This window comes from Ursus maritimus, unplaced genomic scaffold (genome assembly GCF_017311325.1).
Source record: "Ursus maritimus isolate PB19 unplaced genomic scaffold, ASM1731132v1 scaffold_9, whole genome shotgun sequence".
Lineage (NCBI taxonomy): Eukaryota > Metazoa > Chordata > Mammalia > Carnivora > Ursidae > Ursus > Ursus maritimus.
This window is the reverse complement of record NW_024427107.1, coordinates 63,813,366-63,832,942: the sequence shown is the minus strand read 5'-3', so window position 1 is coordinate 63,832,942 and position 19,577 is coordinate 63,813,366. Positions and strand designations below refer to the sequence as shown.

Genomic DNA, 19,577 nt, shown 5'->3' with positions numbered 1-19,577 from the left:
TATGACGTTACTTTGCCCCACCCTTAAGCAGTAGTGACGCGTGTTCCACTAGGAAGTGGGGATATGAAAACAGCTTGTTTTTAATAAAAGTTTGTCCGTACGTCTCCATATTTTATTTATACGATAAAACAGAAGGCGGAGAGAATCTGAACCTTAACTGTCATATGTTTTTGCTGTTGACCTGTGGCCACAATAAAATTTACTTGTGAACTTTTAGAAGCCCTTATTCCTCTGCTGTCGCATGTGCACTCATTGTACAGGGGCAGAAACTCACTATGTGTGTAAGAAGGTTCTCGTGTAAGTGAGCTCGATGCTCTTGTATGCCCTCTTAGCAACTCGCCTGCCTGCCAGCAGTAGTTTTGGTAAAGGTTACAAGTATTCTTTAGAACACCTTTGTTCAAGGCAAAATGTTCATTAAATTCTTCTCAAACACATTTAGGGAGCTGATAATTTTGTCTGGATGACCTGTCTTTTTGGAATAATTGTAGGTAAGCCAGCTGTTTGAGATTTGATTTGGCAAAGCAGGACGTGACAGTGCGTTCTCTTCATGAGTGAACTAAAAATCCCTATTTTGTATAAAGAACTTCCCCTTTTGTAACTAATCCTTTTTGGTAAAAATTGTAAATTAAAGTGTACAGCTTGACAGTTGCCTGCCTTAAGTTTCCATGTACCTACTCTCTGCCTCTTTTAGCTACTACGTAATTTTTGGAACCAGTCATTTCTCGGGCGTTTAGTAGGAGTGTCCAGGATTTGTTGCTATTCCAGTGACACAGCATATTTTCGTACCTTCTTCTGTTCACATGTTGGGCAATATCTGTGGGATTCGTTCCTGGAAGCAGAATCTCTGGGTTTTGATTGTAACGAACATTGAGTTAGGAGTCCTGTCCAGTTGTAGTGTGCTTGATGACGTTTCTGTAGCCCATGGGTCTGACTCCTGGAACCCTACAGAATGAGTTTAATCCCCTTGCCATAGAAGAAGCTAGAGATTGGAAGGCAGATCTCATGACCTTCGTCAGACCTTTTTTCTTGAGTGTGAACCATCCAAATGTATGCTAGGCCTGGGGCCCTCTTTATTCATCACAAGGTTGGGTGATGAGAAGAAGCAGCGCTGCACCCCTTTCCTGGTATTGGGGAAGTCCCAGAAAGAAAGGAATGATCCTGCTTATTTCAGGGGACAGCATATCGCCAGTATCACTGTGTTTAAGCTGCCTTGGAGTAACTTGACCGAATAGGTGATGTTGGTTGCCAGCCGCTCCATTCATGGCAACTCTGTTTCTGAGGTCCCTTTGCCTTTAAAATTCTCAGCGTTAACTAGATAGCAAAGCTTCACCTTGGGAAAACTCTAATCCTCTCTGTTGGACTTTACACGGTTAGTGTCTCGGAAGATGGGGCGGAGAAAACCCGTGCTTCCTGCCAGTTGACTTGTTTGCTTTCCAGAGTGGCTCTGAAGGTTGTCACTGGGATTAGGGGAGAGGATCACGTCACGTAATCCCTTACTTGTATGGTGAAAGCCCAGAATGGTTTTCGACGTGTTCCCCTTACCCTCCGAACTCCAGGAACGTGGAATCCTGTGTTCAGTAACACACCTGGGTACTGAACGTGCCAGGCACTTTCTGCATCATTTAACGTAAGCCTCCAGTCTGTGCTTCCCAGTCTGCCTGTCCTGGAGTCACTTGGGAATTTTTAAGGGTGCACATTTCTTGCATCGCTCTCATTCCGCATGTTTTTAAAGTTCGCAAGGATTCTGCTATTCAGCTGGGTTTGGGAACCAACTTGTGACATGGGGAGTATTATCCCCATTTCTCAGGTAAGAAAACTTCAGACTCCGAGTGGTGAGGGCACCTCAGATCAAGCAGCTACAAGGTGCCAAAGACAAGATAGGAACCCGGCTCTGAGTTAAGATCCCTGCTCCTGCTCTGCAGTTGTGGAAGCCAAAGTTGAGAATCTGGCAGTAAGTGGCAACAGAAGGTTCTGTTCTTGCCAGGCCAAAGGCAGGGGAGAACGTTTGGAAACTTTAGTTGAGGGTACAAATTAGCTCTCTCATCCCCAGGGGGAATTGCCCTGTGGCTTGCAAAGGGGGAAAAATTTTTTAAAATATGTAAATTATAAATATAAAAATACATTTTTATATAACTAAATTATATGTGTTATAAAAACTAGGTGTCTATTGAGTAATGCTTCGGCAGATGCAAGTAGGACCAGCTCTCTGTCCTCAGGGTGTGTTCTCTCTACTGGACTGGATGATGGGTTAGGTAGGCATTTGGCCTGTTGAGGGAGAGAGCTAATGGTCCAGTCTCCCAGGAGTCTTAGAAGGCTTCTTGTTCATACAGGGGAATCCTAGTTCCCTGAAAGAGGATATTAGAAGAGGTTGGAGATCCTGGGAAGACTGGATTCAAAGTTGAAATACTTGTAAAAAGCAGTCGAGCTGCTTCTGTCTACGATGGGTAATTATCGCTAATGGGTGTGATACTCATGTTTGGGGCAAAAGGAGACTCGTATGGACTGAAGGCAGGCGAGAACGCTGGAAGATTAATTGAAGGCATAAATTCAGCTTCGTCTTCCCTGAGGAATTCCCCTGTGGCCTGTTAAATGCATATGCACTTAGAAAGGAAGAGAGACCCCTGCCGTGTCACCAGGGCCAGAAAGACCCCCAGGGAATGTGGAATTGAATTTAGGTGCAAGGTATAAGGATCACTGGGGAAATGTTCATTAAGCTCAAGTTATCACTGAAGCCTTCATCTGACCTAGACGAATTTGATCCCTCTCTCCTCTCTGTCGCCACATTGGCCTTTTCCTAAGGGCTGGCACTGGTACACTGAGAGTGTCCTTGTTAATTAAGGGCAATCGCTGTTAGCTTAAGGGAGACTTTAGATTTTGATCAAAACTGTCGTGATGCCGAAGTCGCAAACCCGGCTGTGAGGATGTAAGATACATCTGTCACCACGGCGTGCCTTCAGTCCTGCAGGTGCCCAGACCTCTCAGTGGGTAGGAGGGATTGGGACTTGTCCTGATCACTTCGGTCAGGCAGGGTTCTTTGGTGACAGGTACCCCAAAACGACTCTGCTTAACTTCAGTGCAAGATAATTTATCGGAAGGATATATGGTACCTCACAGATCCCAAGGGGCACCTGAGCCCCCGGGCGTGGATGGGGCACCAGGGATTCAGGGAGCCGAAACCCATCTGAACTGCATCTGCTGGGCTAAATCAGCTCCATTTGTTATTCTACGCTGGAGTTTCTCCTTTTAGGGTTCAGTTCCCAAGTCTTACTGGTCTACCCTTGACCTTGTGACTCTCCTGTGACTAGGAATTGAGACAAAAACATTTGACTGGCAGTCCCATGAAGACTCTGCAACGGGGGAGTAGTAATATTCAAAAGCAAATCGAAGTGCTCCTGCTTCATCAGAAGGGGGAAGCAGATGCTGGATGCCTAAAAAGCCCCGGTTGGCCCACTAGTGCCTGTAAACCACGTGTGGCCTTCTGGAAGTGTCTCTGGCTTTGCCTCATTCCAACCCAGGAGCAAGACTCTATTTCCCCCCATCTCCTCCCTCAAGTTCATCTCCAGAGCATTAGCAAGCAGTGTGGATTTTGCTGAAGATTTGGTGGGAAGAAGGTGAAGAGGTTGGCAGTGAACATCAGAGGGTAAGTGAGGCCCCACGCTTCTTGAGAGGAGAGACCGTGTCTGGGTGTGTTCACTCTCACATCCCCAGTACCTAGCACAAAGGTTGGCATGCATGGCCTTCTTGAGATAAATATTTGTTGAAGGAATGGATCCATTTCATAACCTGAATTCTCTGGAGCTGTCATCTGGCTTCCTGCCTTTTCTCCATCCTTTCCCCATATGGGTCTTCCAGTCCCCTCTGTCTTGGTCAATTTAGCTCTGGCTCCAAAACTCTATACTCAGCAAAATAAAAGCTTTGCATGAATCAGACTTACCCATCTTAGAAAGGCTTATTAAACTTACTCACCAGATACAAAGCAAGACTCTGGGTCAGGGAAGCAGGGGAATTCTGTGGCTAAAAAATGAAGACAATATTGGGTACCTGGCTCAGTTGGAAGAGCATGTCATCTTGATCTCAGGGTTGTGAGTTTGAGCCCCACGTCGGATGTAAAGATTACTTAAAGAAATAAACTTCTAAAAATTATGGTGATTTTATTATGTTTTTTATTTCAAATTAGACATTATTTCAAATGTTTGATTATTACCTACTCCTCAAAATGCTGATATGCCCCCTGCAAAGGGTTGCATGGTGGCCTCCAAAAGATACATCCGTTTACTAGTTCCCAGAACCTATGAATATGACCTTATCTGGAGAAAGGAGCTTTGCAGATGTAATTAAGGATCTTGAGATGAGGAGATCATCCTGGATTTTTTGAGTGGGCTCTGAATCCAATGGCAAGTGTCCTATAAGAGGCTCACGGGGGAGGGGCACCGGGGTGGCTCAGTCTGTTAAACGTCTGACTCTTGATTCGGCTCAGGTCATGATCTCAGAGTCGTGAGTTCAAGCCCCATATGGGGCTCTGTGCTGGGCATGGAGCCTGCTAGAGATTCTGTCTATCTCTTTGCCCCTCCCCCTCTCTTAAAAAAACAGAGGCACACAGGGGATATTTGACAGAAGAGGGGAAGACACAGAGAGAGAGGAGGTGACATGAAGACAGAGGAAGAGATTGGAGCAAGGAGGCCACAGAACACCCGATTCCGCCAGCAGCTGGAAGAGGCAAGGAATAAATGTTCCATAGACCCTTCAGAGGGAGAGTGGCCCAGCTGACACCTTGGTTTTGGACTTCCGGCCTCCACAACTGTGAGAAAATAAGTCTATTGTCCTATGCCATCTAGTTTGTGGCGATTTGTTACAGCAGCCCTAGGAAGCTAATATCCCCCCTAAAGCGCTGTAATCACGTCCCAACGACCTCCTCTCAGTTCCTTAAATGCAATGTGCCCTTTCCGCCTCTCGCTGTGGAACGCTCTCAACTCCCTCTCTGGCCTAGAAGGGGTATTGGTGATACCTTTCCTCCCTTCAGTGAGACGATCAGACTCTGCCCAAGACCGAAAGAAAGGTGGAACACCACTGTCCCGTCAGCTGAGGTCACCTGGTTGCTTCTCTTCTTGGCTTCCAGAAGACCTTTAATTTAGAAGCCGACCATTAGACTTCCTTTCATAATCCGGCCAGTTCTGCCCGAGTCTGTCAGAGGCCACCCTCATTGGCGAGCAGTACAGAAATAGAACTTTGGAATCCTTATATAAGCTCAGGGATCCTCCGGGATACAGGGTACCTCAGAGAGTGTCTAGATCAGATTTTCAAAAGATCTATACGCATGGAACTCCTTGCTATGATGAAATCTCAAATCCTAATATAAAAGAATATATAAATATAAAATATAAAATCCTAAAATAAAAATTGTTAAGCAAGAGAGGGGTCACAGCTAGTGTTGTCACAACTTACCCCTCGTTTCAGGCCCTTTTTGTCCCCCCTCTTTTTTTTTTTTTTTGCAAATCCTTTGAAATTTCCCTGACTTCTGTTGTTCAAAATGATTTTTCGAAGTTGGTCTCATTTTTTGGGCCATTGCTACAGAGAGCAGGGACTTTTCCTAAACTTTGTTGGATTTCAGAGGACCAATAAATCATTCTCCCCTTTCCTCCTCAGTTTGGAGCCAAGTGAGAGATACAGTTATTAGATAGAGATAAAAAGTGTTAGCTTCATTCTTGAGAAAAGATGGATTGGAAGATATGTTACAGGGGTGTAGTCATGTAGATGTCCTAAAACGGAACCCCAGAATTTGCAAGACTGCCCTCCCTGGTCACTGGCACAGCAAAGCAAGGACAGCAGTGTCTACCCCTTAAGCTTACTGTGGGGAAGAACCTAGAAGGTGGCTTTCCCGAGACGTAATGGGCTTCGCAAGGGCTAGGCTCAATTCCTTCCTTGACTCACCAATCATATAAGTCTTCCCTTCGGGAGAAAAATTAGAGTTTCCAGTTTACTTTTCCTTCCTGGGATATTCCCTCTCAGTGGCAATGCAAGGACTGAAAAGCCAGTATTTCTCCCTAGGAATGTTCATGTCCACTCCCATTTACAAGACAGAGAAGGTTCCACTTGGAGACCTAGGACCCAAACGGCTTCTTTAGAAAGGCATATTGTGTTGAGTCAGACAATCAGGTTAGACTAATAGCTGTAACAATCAATCACCAATTCCCCACTGCATATCACAAGAGAGATCTAGTTCTTTTTTGTTTGTAGGATTTTATTTATTTGAGAGAGAGACAGAGAGAGAGCACAAGCAGGGGGACCGGGAGAGGGAGAAGCAGGCTCCCCGCTGAGCAGGGAGTCAGATGTGGGGCTTGATCCCAGGACCCCAGGAGCCGAAGGCAGATGCTTAACTGACTGAACCACCCACGTACCCCCAGAGAGCTATTTCTTATGCAAATCACAGTCCACTGTGGGTAGGGAGGTGGGATGGGGGGGGCAAGGAAGGGGAGTGGAGAAGGAGGAGGGGCTGCTCCATGCAGTTATTCAGGGACTCAGTGTCCTTTCAATTAGTGCAAGGATTTTAAACTTCTTTTGTTTGTCATGGTGAACTATTGGCAGCTCCACAATCTCTCAGAATCTCAGAGTCCACTGAATTCTTGGTGGATGGTGAACACCTCGAGAAAGAGACAGCAAGTGGAAGATCATGCAGGAGATTTTAGGGGCCAGGCCGAAAGCGGCATACATCGTTTCCATCCACGCTGCTGGCCAGCACTCACTCACGTGGTCCCAGCTACCTGCGGAGGAAGCCCGGAAACCCAAGTCTTCCTGACGGCGTATGGGGAACGTCAAATGAAGTTGAAAGAACACAAAGCATTGTCTCAGGACAGTATCGCATTCACATCAACACAGCCCAGCCAACCAAAGCGATTTCGTGGTAATTCGGATCTTTACTGAAAAGTCCAAAGAACAGATCTGCTACAGTGCCGCTGTTTTTGTTTTGTTTTTCTAAATAAATATTGTTGGGACACCTGGGTGGCTCAGTTGGTTAAGCATCTGACTCTTGATCTCAGCTCAGGTCTTGATCTCAGTGTCGTGAGTTCAAGCCTGGCGTTGGCCTCCACACTGGGCGTGGAGCCTACTAAGTAAGTAAACAAACAAACAAATAAATAAAAGTGAATATTATTGTATACTATACATTTAGAGAAGTTCACACACCCTAAGTGTACAGCTTGATGAGTTTTTACTAACTGAACACACCTGTGTAACTAGCGCCCTGATCAGAATATGACATCTCCAGCCCCCGGAAGCCTTCTTGAACCCCCTGCCAGTCACCAAGACCCCGAGGTGAGCCACGGTCTTGACTTGTCACTACATAAATTAGTTTCTGCCTGGTTTAGAATATTCTATCAACAGAACCAGACCCTACCTCTTCTCTTGTGTCTGGCTGCTTTTACTTAATGCTCTGCTTGTGAGAGTCGTTCATGTTGTGGATAATTGTATTGCTTTCACTCTTGATGCTGAAGGTCATTGCACAGTATGAATGCACCAGGATTTACTTGAAGGTGCTATTGCTGATGGGCAGTGGGGTGGTTTGGGATAGAAGGAGCAGAGCTGCTGTGACCATTCCCGGGCACATCTTCTGCGGGACGTACTGACACATACATCTGTTGGGTAAGGCACCTGCTAGACCCAATTCCTAGAAGTGAGAACTGCCAAATCTCAGAGTACGTGCATATTTAGCCGTAGTGGGAACTAGCAGTTTTCCAGAGTGAGTGCCCCACGCTACACTCCCCCAGGGGCCTGGTGTTTGAGGGTGCCAGCCCTTGGTTGTCTGCCTTACCCCAGCACTTCTTGAAATCCTCGTCCTGCTTTGCTCCATTCTGTCCCTCACACCTGAGCGTGTGCTAGACCCCCGATGCCTCACCTCCGTGAAAAGTCCCCAAAGGGAAATGTTTGAATCTCAACTTTTCCCCTTTGCTCTCTCTTCCCTCACCTCCATTGTGGTCGCTCCCAACCCCTTCCCTGGATTCTGTGTCCCTAAAACGTGGGCGCCAGCCAGGCGGGAAGCGAACCCACGGAGAGGAGTAGGGGTGATGGTGGGAGGGACTGGTGGCGGAGCTGAATACACCGAGATAAAATTTCCTTTAGAGAGAGTGGGTTGTTAGGGGTTGGAGCTGGGATCGCTCACTCATTAACAATGTCTGTATCTGTCACACAGAGAAAGGGAATTAAAGACAACCCTTAAAACCATTAAGATGAAATACCTGGGGGCGCGTGGGGTCTGATTAATATTCACAACCGCGTGGCGGGTGATGGGAGCGGTGAGCCGGGCACTGAAGTGGGGAAGTGACTCCCCTACAACCCCCCTGCCAGCCCCATATGGAAGAGGGGGCGGCGGGGTGAGGCGGGGCGCAGGGCAGCAGGGCCTGCTGCAAAGGCTCCTGGACACTAAGAGTCACCCCTGTGCTGGGGTCCTTGCTGCGCTCTTGCCCAAAGGTCACTGGTCACAGCTCTAGGATCCCCGGTGGTCGCCCTGATTAATGCGCACCCCGGGCGGGCCCTGGGGCAGGAGACAGAGTTGAATGCTCCCCACTCTCTTGAGAAATGCATAATCATTAATCAACATTACTGGGCCCCACTCAGACTAAGTGGCCTCTTGTGATTAGGAATGGGCCCTTGAAAAATAAAAACGTAGTCTTTTAGCATTTTGAGTGTGTGCATTTGACAATGGCTTTCTTGATAGCAGTGGGGGGTTGGGAGGGGAGCTTGCTGTGCAGGGCCTGTGGGGTGTGTGTGTTGGGGGGTGCGGGCCTGGCTTCAGGCTCTGAGGAACAAAGGCAATTGGAGGAGTTACGCGTTTGGCCTTAGTGGCGGGAGATTGGACGCTTTGCTGGGTTCATTCTGACGGCACCCCTTTCCCTGGGCAGGAACTGGCATCTCCAGGAGTGATGAGGGCAGTGGGGGCTGGCTTCCCTCGGGACTTCTGAGTCACAATTCATGACACACCCGAATGCCCCAGCTGGAAGGAAGTAATCTGGCTCCCACCTTGGAAGGCTGTGGTGAAAATTAACTCGGTAGTGTGTGTAAATCACTTGGCTCGCCTCAGAAACGTTAGTTTCCCTTCCCTACCCAACCATGAACTCATTTCACCCTCACAACTGCCCTCTGACGGTTTTACTGTCCCCGTGCCGCAGATGAGTGCAGCTGGGGCTCAGAGGAAGCCGACGACTCCCCTCCGCGGGGAGAGGCATCTACACCTGTGTGTATTCAGCACGGACTGGGGGGGTCTGGAGACATGGGCAAAGCTGACGCTGCCCTTTACCAGCCCTGTGACCTCGAGCCACATTTAGGACCTTATATAAATCTCTGAGCTCTACTTTCCTCAACTTTATAAAGAGAAGAGTGAGACCCACCTCATAAGATTATGGTGACACCTCAGGGAGTTAATGTTCGGGAAGCACCTGGTACAGAGACTCCCCACAGCGATATTCATTCACCTGCCTTCTTCCCCTTTCCTTCAGGTCGATCATCAGTTTGACCCTCACAACAACCGAATGAGGTCGGTGGTATGGTTACACATGAAGAAACTGAGGCCTGGGGGGGGTGACACTGTCCGTCTGCCATGTTCCCCAGCAATGAAACAGTGGCAGTGTCCCTTAGCACCAGCCTGCCACCAAGGTGCTGTTGATGACGGGAGGCTGTGGGCCCAGGGAGTCACCCTAAATGCCTCCATTTGAAATGATTGTGCTCACTTGAAAGCCGTTGGGGGAAATTTTTTTTTTTTTAATCACTTTTTTCCCCCTTGGGCACCTGGGTGGCTCAGTCGGTTAAACGTCTGCCTTTGGCTCAGGTCATGATCTCTGGGTCCTGGGATCGAGCGCCACATCGGGCTCTCTGCTGAATGGGGAGCCTGCTTCTCCCTCTCCCTCTGCTGCTCCCCCTGCTTGTGCTCTCTCTCGCTCTCTGTCAAATAAATAAATTAAATCAAATTAATTAAATAAATTTAAAAAATCACTTTTTTTTCTTTATCAAAATCTGAGCTGGCCTCAGGTCTGCGCCCCTCACGTGACTGCCCAGCGCGGCAATGCACGGGAGCGCACGTGCGGGAATGCTGACAGCAGCGTCAGTGATCATAAGCCTAGGAGCAGCCCCGTGTCCATCAGCGGCAGGACGGGTGAACCGTGGTTTAGTCCCCCAGTGGAATACCATACAACTAGGAACACAGAACATAGAAAGCAACATCCGGGAATCTCAGACAGTGTTGCACAAAAGAAGCCAGATGCAAAATAATATCAGCTTTATGCTCCATTTATGTAAAATTCAAGAAGAGGCACCTCGGACCTATGCTGTTAGAAGTCGGGGTAGTGATTACATTTAGAGAGGGGGCAGTTTCTGGGAGGGCCCCTGGGGGTACTGGTAATATCCTATTTATTGATATGGGAGATGGTTCCCTTTATAAAAATTTCATAGCTGCAAACTTACATTTGCAGATTTTTTTGTAACTTTTTTTTTAAAGATTTTATTTCAGAGAGAGAGAGAGAGAGAGCATGCAAGCATGGCGGGATGGGGCACAGGGAGAAGCAGACTCCTCCCTGGGGGGGGCTCAATCCCGAGATCCTGGGATCATGACCTGAGCCCAAGGCAGATGCCAGCCAACTGAGCCCCAGGCGCCCCCATTTGTATACTTTTTGTAAGGACGTTATACTTTAGCTTTCATGTTGCTGTCAAAAGATTGTTGGGTAAATCAGAGAATCTTGGGAAGGCTGGGGACTCGGCTGACGCTGACTGCCCCCCACTCCCACCCCGGCGCTGACCTGCACGACCCTGCCACAGAATGGATCCAGTGAGAAAGCGCCCCCATCAAGCAGTACAGGGAACGCCCCGCCACCGTGGTCCCCAGAACACCCCCTCTCCCACCGCCCGGGCCTCACATGGCTGCTGCAAGGGCCTCGCTTCTGTCCAGTCGCTCCCGCGGGCAAATCTGATTTGCGGAGCCGATGCCCCACTCCCAGCTGCAAGGGAGGCTGGCTGGGCGAGAGCTTCACTTCTGTTTTGCGGTCGGAGGCAGGAGCTCCTCACAGGTAAGGAGACTGCCGACAGGTGCAGGCCCGAAAGCACAGCCAGTGTGCCCGGTGCCTCGAGCTCCCACAAGGGCCTTTTGGGCACATCACCTTGTCTGGTGGCCCTAACGGTGTACAGATGTTGTCTGCTGCAGTTCGGCGCGACGCCTGCCCTTTTATCTCTCCCCCGCCCCCACTGCCAACACGGAAAAAGAGCATTGTCCGGACTCTGTTGCCCTAGGGTCCTGGTTAGTTTTTGCAAATGAAAGTTACCCGAGCGGGACTGGGAGGCGGGAAGAAGGGAGAAGGGTCAAGGATGTCTGGGCTCATGGGCTCTGGGTGATACCACGCTCTTCCTTTTGTGCCTTCAGCCCTCCCACTACATGTCATGAATGTTCTGTGGTCACCTACCCCTGTTTTCCTGAGGGACATGGACCTAAAATCATGGGGTGGGGTTCAGACACGTGTGTGTGAGGGCTGCCCGGGGGAGACTCGAGTCTCGAGCATCCCACTAAGGAGGAGGACCAGGCAGTTTCTGCGGGGCCCTCATAGTTACCATGTCGCAGGAAGGGCCCAGGGAGCGACTCCTCCCCTGGAACTCAGGCTGGAGGCTCCCCTGGGCAAGGCCAGAGGCCCAGTGTGTTCAATGATGGAAAGCAGCGTTGCTGGTGAACCAGTCAGATGGACCCAGGGCCCGCCAGCTCTCTGCCACCTCCCAGTGGCCAGGCAGGCAACTCAGCCACCTTCTCTGGGCCTCCAGTCCGGTCCCGTCTGGAAGTGAGAGATTAACACCAACCGAAGGACCCTGCTGACTGGAAGCAATCCCTCAGTGGCTCCCGTGAGAGAATAGATGCTCATGCCTCCCCCGGCCCGGCAGTCAACAGGCCTGGTGCTGTGCTGGGTGCTGGGCATACAGGGTTGAAAAAGACTTGGTCTCTGCCTTGAAGGAGCCCTAGTGAGAGACACAGCACGCAGTCTGGCAGTTACAGCTCTCCAGGACCTGGGGGTGGGATCGTGGGAAGCTTCTTGAAGTAGGGATTTCTAAGCTGTGACCTGAAAGAGGAGCAGGGGTTAACTAGATAAAGGATCGGGGCTAGGGCCAGAGGGTCAGGTGGAGGGGACAGCATTTGCTCAGGTCTGGATGCAAGAGAAATGGGGAGCTGGAGGCGAGTATAGGCAAAAGGTGGGAGTGGGGAGCAAAGGGCTGGAGGGTGAGTAAGGCCAAACATGTCTTGCTAAGGGGATTGGACTCACTGGGCACATTGTCTCCCCGGGAGAGACACAGCTGGCCCTGGGCCCAGCTGCAGGCTGATTTATAAGCTCCCAGTGCCAAGAGTGGCTGTGTCACCTGTTCTGAAATCCGAGGCGCGTCAGGCTCTGAGGTGAACGCTCTCTGTGCCTTTGTCCAATGTTAACCTGAGCTGAGAGGAGAGGCTGCCCCAGGCGACCCTGTGGACTCTGGCCCTGACCTTCTGCCCCACGGCGAGCAGGACAGGTCAGGACTGCAAGCTGCCCCCACAAGGACCTTCTCCACCCTCTTCCCGCCTTTCGCCCTGCTCCTGGTCAGACCCGATGCCCTCTCTCTTCATACTTGTCAGGCCAGGCAAGAGCGACTACTGTGATTTTCCACCTGCCTTCTAGACAGGTGACTTTCAATAGGAGACGAGAATAGGCTCACACAACTGATGGTGATTTTCTCATCTGAGAGTAAAAACTGGTCAGCTCTGCAAGGAGAGGCAGAGAGCAGTTAAGCAGAATTGAAAACGAGAAGAGAGAAAAATCTAAGCCTGTATCAGATTGATTCTGCTAAACCCCGCCTCCTACCGTCTCCTGTGTGTGGGTTACTCTTACATGTCTCTGATCTCGGGTCAGCCGGCACCTGCTGTAGGAGGACAACCATACCCCTGTTTTGAATCGATGCCCCTGCTCTGTTTTCCCAGTTCTCTCTGTGTATATGTCTGATTGTGGCTGTTATTGACTTGTCTGCTTCCCTCATTAGAATGAGCTCATTTCATTTAACGAGAGTGGATTGGACACCTTCTATGTACCGGACTATATAACAGGTCCTGGGTTGTGAAGGAGGAACTAACTGGTCAAGGGCCTGGAGGGACCTATGACCAAACTGAGGGCACAGACAGTGGGGCCCATCGGGGGCAGGGCAACATGTACAGTTTTGTTTTCCTAGCAATTAAAGGCCTCGACACCAAGTAAGCACTCAAAAAGTGAATACTGTATGAGTGGTGTTGACATTGTGGATGCATTTTTTGAATTTGGTGGAAGATTTGTCCTTCATTATTCCTTGAGCTCTGAAGACTGCTCGTACTTCCTGCTTGCCTGAGCGCGTCAAAGATGAGGTGACTGTGGTTTCTCACGGCTTCTGTTGGGCACAGTATACAAGGGGTGATTAACCTCTTATGGCTCAGCAACTTTAGGGATAAGCACATTGATGGCTCTACCAAAGACAACTTTGATGCATGACTGCATAATAATGTGTATAGTTAAAAAAAAATAAAAGCTGGTTCTGGAGTCATAATACTTCAGTTTTGGTCCTGGATGTGTAACTAGCTAGAAGATGATCTTAGGCAAATTACTCACGTTGGGCAGCTCTTTTCCCATCTTTAAAACAAGGGTTGGGGGTGCTGGGTTCGATGAATTCCAACACCTTCCATTTGGGTTCTCTGAATTGATGGCTTGTTCACCTGGCTTCCTGGCCAGAATCCGCTTGAGTCCATTTGAACTTTGGCCTTCCTCAGACTCGACCTCCTCAGGTGACCTGGCTATTCCGTGCCCTTGCGAGACCACTGCTTTCTGCTGGGCTGCTGAAGGCAGTCAGCATCCCGGCTGCCATGACATTGGAAATCGAAACATGCCCCTGAATGGGTCTGCATCACCCAGAGTCCCTAGCCACTGCCCTCTGCTTGGGCTTGGCCCTGGTCACAATGGCAGGAGGCTGGAGGGCCAGAGGAGAGGAGATGCCGCCTTTCTTCGTTTTCTCTTTTTTTGGTCATGTGACCAGCAACAGCTACATCTGTGACTCCAGCCACATGGCCCCTTCTCCACGATGCTAGCAATCTCTGGGTTCTGGTAACTCGCTTCCCTCTGCTGTTCCTTCCACCCTGCAAGGGGTAATGACTCCCACTCGCTGTTGCTAGGCTCTGGGTGCCTTGCTTGTCCCCTGAACCCTGCCCACACCTGTGTGACAGGTCCCTGCCATGAAGTCTCTTCCGTTGAACCACCTGTGATGCGTAAGGGTTCCTCTTGGGCTTCGGACCACCCAGCGCTATACAAGCCCCCAAACTCCATTATGCAGCCTTTATCTTCCCATTTTACACCCAGGAGAACCAAGGCTCAGAGAGGTTGTGACTTGCCCTAAACTATAAGATTTGAATCACCTGGCTTCGAAGTCTGGGTCCTTTCTCCCCATTTGGGCTCACCACCCGAAGTTTCCATCTCCTTCCCTATCTCCACGCAGAGTGGCTTCTAAACCCTTTTGTTCTTCTTATTTTTCCTTTCTGGCATCTTAGGACAGGACATGAGTCTATCTAGGTCCTAACTTTTATGTCTAGAAAATGTCAATGTGCCTACATGGACCCTTCAATCATCCATGTTGGCAATCAGATGTGAGTTGTTAGTTTAGACCGACCCTCAAGCTCAGTCCGCAGGCAGCTCACACAGGCAGGGACACAGCCTTCTAAGGAGCTTTGTTCTGGCTGCAGGGATAAGGCAGGGATGAGGAAAGACAACTGACAGCCCAATGCCACTCTCTCTGACTCAGGGCTTGAATCCTTGAGACATGGCCTTGACCTTGGGGACAAAGATCACAGTGGCAAAACAACTGGAAACAACCTGAGTGTCCATCGGCAAGAGGCTGGTTAAATAAATCATAGTCTGACATTGGAAATGGCTCTTTTAAAAAATCCACTAAAACTAAGTTGCGTGTGTTGACGTGGAAAAAATGTCCAGAGCAAGTTGTGAAGTGAGAGGAGCAGATTATAAGACCGTGTACATGGAGGGATGCCATTTTTATAGAAAATCATCTTTATTGTTTTGCTCTCTATCTCTATACCCAACCTGGCCATGCTACAGTCTCTAAACTTTAGGCACATTGACTCTGGGGACTGCTTCCAAACTGTGGCAGCTCCCGCTGGGTCGGGATGAAGTTACTTCCTGTCTTCCTCACCAGTGAGGCCGTGGTTGGATTCAGCTTGGGGACTCCAGAGCTCAGCCCCTAGGACATGCTCTGCACATGGTTCTTGAATCAGTGGCCGACATCTGGTACCTCCCGATGTGTCATATGGCATCTTAGGTCACATTGCTGCCCGAATCCTGGAAGATTCAAGAATCAAGTCGTGGACACACTTGCACAAATGTGACGAAAGAGCGTATCAATGTGAAAGGCAAAGAAAGGCTGAGAAACTGTTTCAGATCGAAAGAGAGCAAAGAAGCCTGACAAGTAACTGAAAAATGTGATTCACGATTGGATTCTGGAAACAAAAAATTGGTATAAAGGGCAACATTAGCCAACTGGCAGAACTGGAGTATGGGTTATATATAAGAAAGTAGTATTTTAGCGAGGATAATTTCGTGAATTTGATAACTGCACAGTGGTTTATCTGGAAAACTCTTTTATTGGAATTTTGTATCATAGAAATTTCAGAGTACAGAAAAATGGGGAAAATGGTATAATAAACATCTGTCTACTCATTACCTAGAGTTAACAATTGTTGATTTGCCATCCTTTGTTTTCTTAAGTATTTTAGATATTTACAAGTGAATTATATATAACTCATGATATTTCACCTCTTCATTGTGCATCTTTAAACAATAAGGACATTTTCTTAGGTGATCCCAACACCATTAACATACCTAACGATTAACAGTAATTTCCTAGTATCATCTAATACCATCCCTAGTCATATTTCCCCATTTGCCTCTAAGTATCTCTTACAGTTTGTTCAAGGCAGGATCCAATCAAGACCATGTATCTGTCGTAACTGGTTGTTACACAAGAAAAGCCGTAAATGTATGTCCTAGATCCTTATTATCTTTATCTTATTCAATTCAATTCCTTCCCTCCCTCCCTCTCTCCCTTCCTTCCTTCCTTCCTTTCTTCCTTCTTTCCTCCCACCACATTGATCAAGAGCCTTATGATGTGTTCGGCATTGGGGACGTAAAGATGAATGAGATGAGATCCCTGCCTTAGGGATGTCGCACCCTAATGAAGGAGGAAGAGTCACACAGACGGATGATTACAGAACAGTGTGTGAGAGCCCTGCCCGAGAGAGATGCTGGGCATTCCACAGTCTTTTGCAACTTCTATCAAATGATGAGCAGGAAGAGAAAGAAACACTGGTTTAGGAGGTAGTTGGAATAATTCAGTAATCAAGTGGAGCAGTTTTATAGGTCACGATGTGGAGTTCGAATTCTCTTAATCTCCTGGTCCTTCATTCTTATGAGTAAACAGGGGTTGATTAGTAACAGCATTTGATGCCCAGTTGTACCAGGTCTGTTTTTATTTCGCCTCACAGCTCCTTGAAAGGCTCTCCTCAAGCCCTGCCTCAGTTCCCAGTCAACGTGCTGTGACCACAAACATGAAAGCCGGACTCCTAGGAAGGAGTCCTGTCCACCCCCCTGGTCTGGGAGCCAATGGCAGAATCCTCAGGATCTATGGCCCTTAGGGCATAGACCCCATCTATGTGGGGGTGCTCTTTCCACCGCTGGAATGGATTGTGAGCCAAGACAACCCACTGAGGAGGTGCTAGAGCATTCTGGTTGAAAACATGGGCTTCAGCCTCTGAGAGCCCTGGGTTCAAACCCTGGCTCTGGCACTTGTTAATTTCTGTGGCCTTGGCCACATTCCTAAATCCAATCTTGAAAAAATCTTTCTGGAGTCTAAACTTTCTAGAGTCTGGTGGGGAAAATGACGCAATTTTCACGTGCCCTGGAAGTCCTTCTTTCCCGGGGTCCTAGCCATTCTTACACAATATGTTCATGATCTGGCACGCAAAGGAGTTAGAGACACCGTGGGAAACTTCTGGAACACACATGGATTGAACAATCCCTTGAAGAGGAATTCATCCTGCTAAGGTCCCCTCAGTCCTCAGCCTCACCAGGTGGCCGGGGCCCGGGGTTTATTCACCTCTGCAGGGCAGGGACGGTGCTTGGGAGACTGCGTCCGGGCCTAGATGAGGGCAGCTGCCTTCCCAGAGCCGGTTAGATGACCCCAAACAAAGACTCCCTGTTTCTCGAACAAAGCCATGGTGAACGGTGCTTGGCTGGAGGAGAGATGCGGAGTGACGGGTTCTGAATTTGGAGAAACATTCCGGCGCAGCCTGCTTTTCAGTTTTCCATGCTGCCATTTGCGGCTCTTTAATTAAACACTGTTTATGGGCACATATGCTTCTTCAAAGTTCCCCCAGGGAAGCCTGCCGACAGTCTTTGCTCCAAAGCTGTAGAGCTCTTGTCCTCAAGTTTCTTGAGCTCCCTGCTGTCCTGAAAAAACTTCCTGAAGCCTTCAGTTGAGGGGAGGGGTTGGGGAGCTGGCATTGGGAGACTTTGAAGAGGGGTATCGGCCCGGGCTCCTACAATCACAGAATCTGAGAGTTGGAATGAACAGTTAGTTGACGGTCATCTGGTCTAAACCCCCTCATTTTTCAAATGGGGAAACTGACGCTTCAAGAGAGGCAGTGACCCTCCCGGGCTCAGACACCCATTGGTGGTAAAGCAGGGGTCAGGATTCAGGGCTCCCGAATCCTGGGGTGACCTTGCCGTGGACAGTCATGTGATTGTGTCCCCTGCTGCTTGCCCACGTTTCTGCTGTTCCAGGACGCAGAATTCTTACCAGACAGAACAGTACGAGCAAGTGTAAGACAAGCAGGATCCATGGAAATGGGTGATGAGTTTTATCCTATTAATAGCAGGACATGCTTTCGGTTGGTTTCCTAGTTTCATTTTGCATTTGCTGCAACGACTTCATGGCAACCTATCCCAACTGTGACCCACATGCTCCAGTCCTAGAACGACATATAGACGCACAATCCAAATAAGCCAAAACCTGACAAGAGGGAATTTAGCTTTGTCCTCATCTTTCTGAAAGAACATGAAGCAGGCTTCCAGGTACTTAGCCCGCGGGCAGTGTGCCTCCTCTGCCGCGTAGGCTCTTGGCCCGTTTTCTATTTCCTACACGCTGAAGCTGTTCGCTAATCAAAACTTCAAAGAACTCCTTCCTTTTCTGCCAGCCCTAGTGACTCCTACTTCCTGAACTTTCCCTCTTTTCTCTCTCCACTCTTTATACACAGCGTGATTTAAACTCCTTCCTTAAGCCCTCCTACTCCTCCTTTGACCTTTTTGCCTGCTCTCCTTCTTTGCTCATTCCGGATCCTGCCCCAAAAAAGTCTAGAATAGGGGAGATAGGGGAGAAAGGAGAATTAGGTTGTCGACTAGAGGTTCTCTTGGGCGGGTTGGGTGAAGGGAAGGAGTTTGTGGACATTCATCTCTTTGATCCCATCATGGATGTTTCCCTGCAAAAAAAATTTGTTTTTCAAATATCTTACCACTATCCCTAGTCTAATTAAACTTGTGGTATTGCTGGTGCAGATTTCTTCCTACAACACACGATTGAATGCATGCTTGCTTTGTCCCTGTGGGGTGGACTCTGTCTGCAAGGGGACAATACAGAGATAGTTAAAATACCATGTGTCTAGAATTATAATAGAGACATGCGAAAGGGGTTTTAGGGGCACAGAGGAAGAAGCAAGTGACTCGGCTGGAAGGGGTCAGGAGAAGAGTCTTGGAGGACCAGATATTCATCTGGGACTTGCACGAGGCAGGGGAATTTGCCAGGTAAAGAAGGAAGAAAAGGGATGTTCAGGCACCTGGAACAGCAGGTGCACAGGCACAAGGCAAGAAAGAAACTGGAAGGGGTCCAGGACACTAAGTGGTCAAGAAAGGGCTTGAACTGTGTGTGTGTGTGTGTGTGTGTGTGAGAGAGAGAGAGAGAGGGAGAGAAAGAGAGAGAGAGAGACGGAGGGAGGGAGGAGTGGGATGGGGGATACAGCGGATGTGAGGTTAGGAGGTACAGGCAGGGGCTGGAGCCAAGAGGAACTTATGTAGAGCCCAGGAGCTTGGGCTTTGTTCTGTAGGCAGCGGGAGCCACTGACAGGCAGACAAGAAGTGTGATCAGACTTGGGTTGTAGGAAAAGTTCCTCTAGCTGCAGTCTGCAGAGCCAATGGGACCGATGGAGGTGAGACTGGGGTAGGGAGACAAGTTAGGAGGCTGTGCAGGGCAACAGGTGAGGGTCTGGATGATGACAGTAGTAAGGGTGGGGGTGGATGGGTCACTGGGGAGATATTTGGGGGCTAGAAGTGAGAGAACTTGGTGTTTGGTTAAAACTCAAGGAAGAATGATGAGGAGGTAAAAATTGTCGCTCCAGATTTCTGACTTGTGGCCATTCACCAAGACAGGAAATGCAGGGGCAGGTTATGGGGCAAAACACATCTGGGTGTGCCTTAAATTCCTGTAACTCACCATTTAACTTTATCTGTTTGGTTTCT

General features: G+C 48.9%; 1 protein-coding gene across 2 annotated transcripts in view; it reads left to right on the top strand.

Annotated features, from left to right (window-relative positions):
- DERL1 (derlin 1) overlaps positions 1–7,007 on the top strand; it is a 34,226-nt gene extending 27,219 nt beyond the window's left edge. Inside the window, exons 8-9 of one of the 2 annotated variants that reach the window (XR_005833670.1) lie at positions 3,306–3,640; positions 6,583–7,007. Coding sequence is in view for 1 of the 2 variants with exons in the window: in XM_008689310.2 (XP_008687532.2) it covers positions 6,583–6,616 (34 nt within the window). In the remaining variant the exon portion in view is untranslated. The remainder of the gene's footprint in view (positions 1–3,305; positions 3,641–6,582) is intronic. The other variant, XM_008689310.2, reaches the window with a different exon arrangement.
- The last annotated feature ends 12,570 nt before the right edge of the window (positions 7,008–19,577 follow it).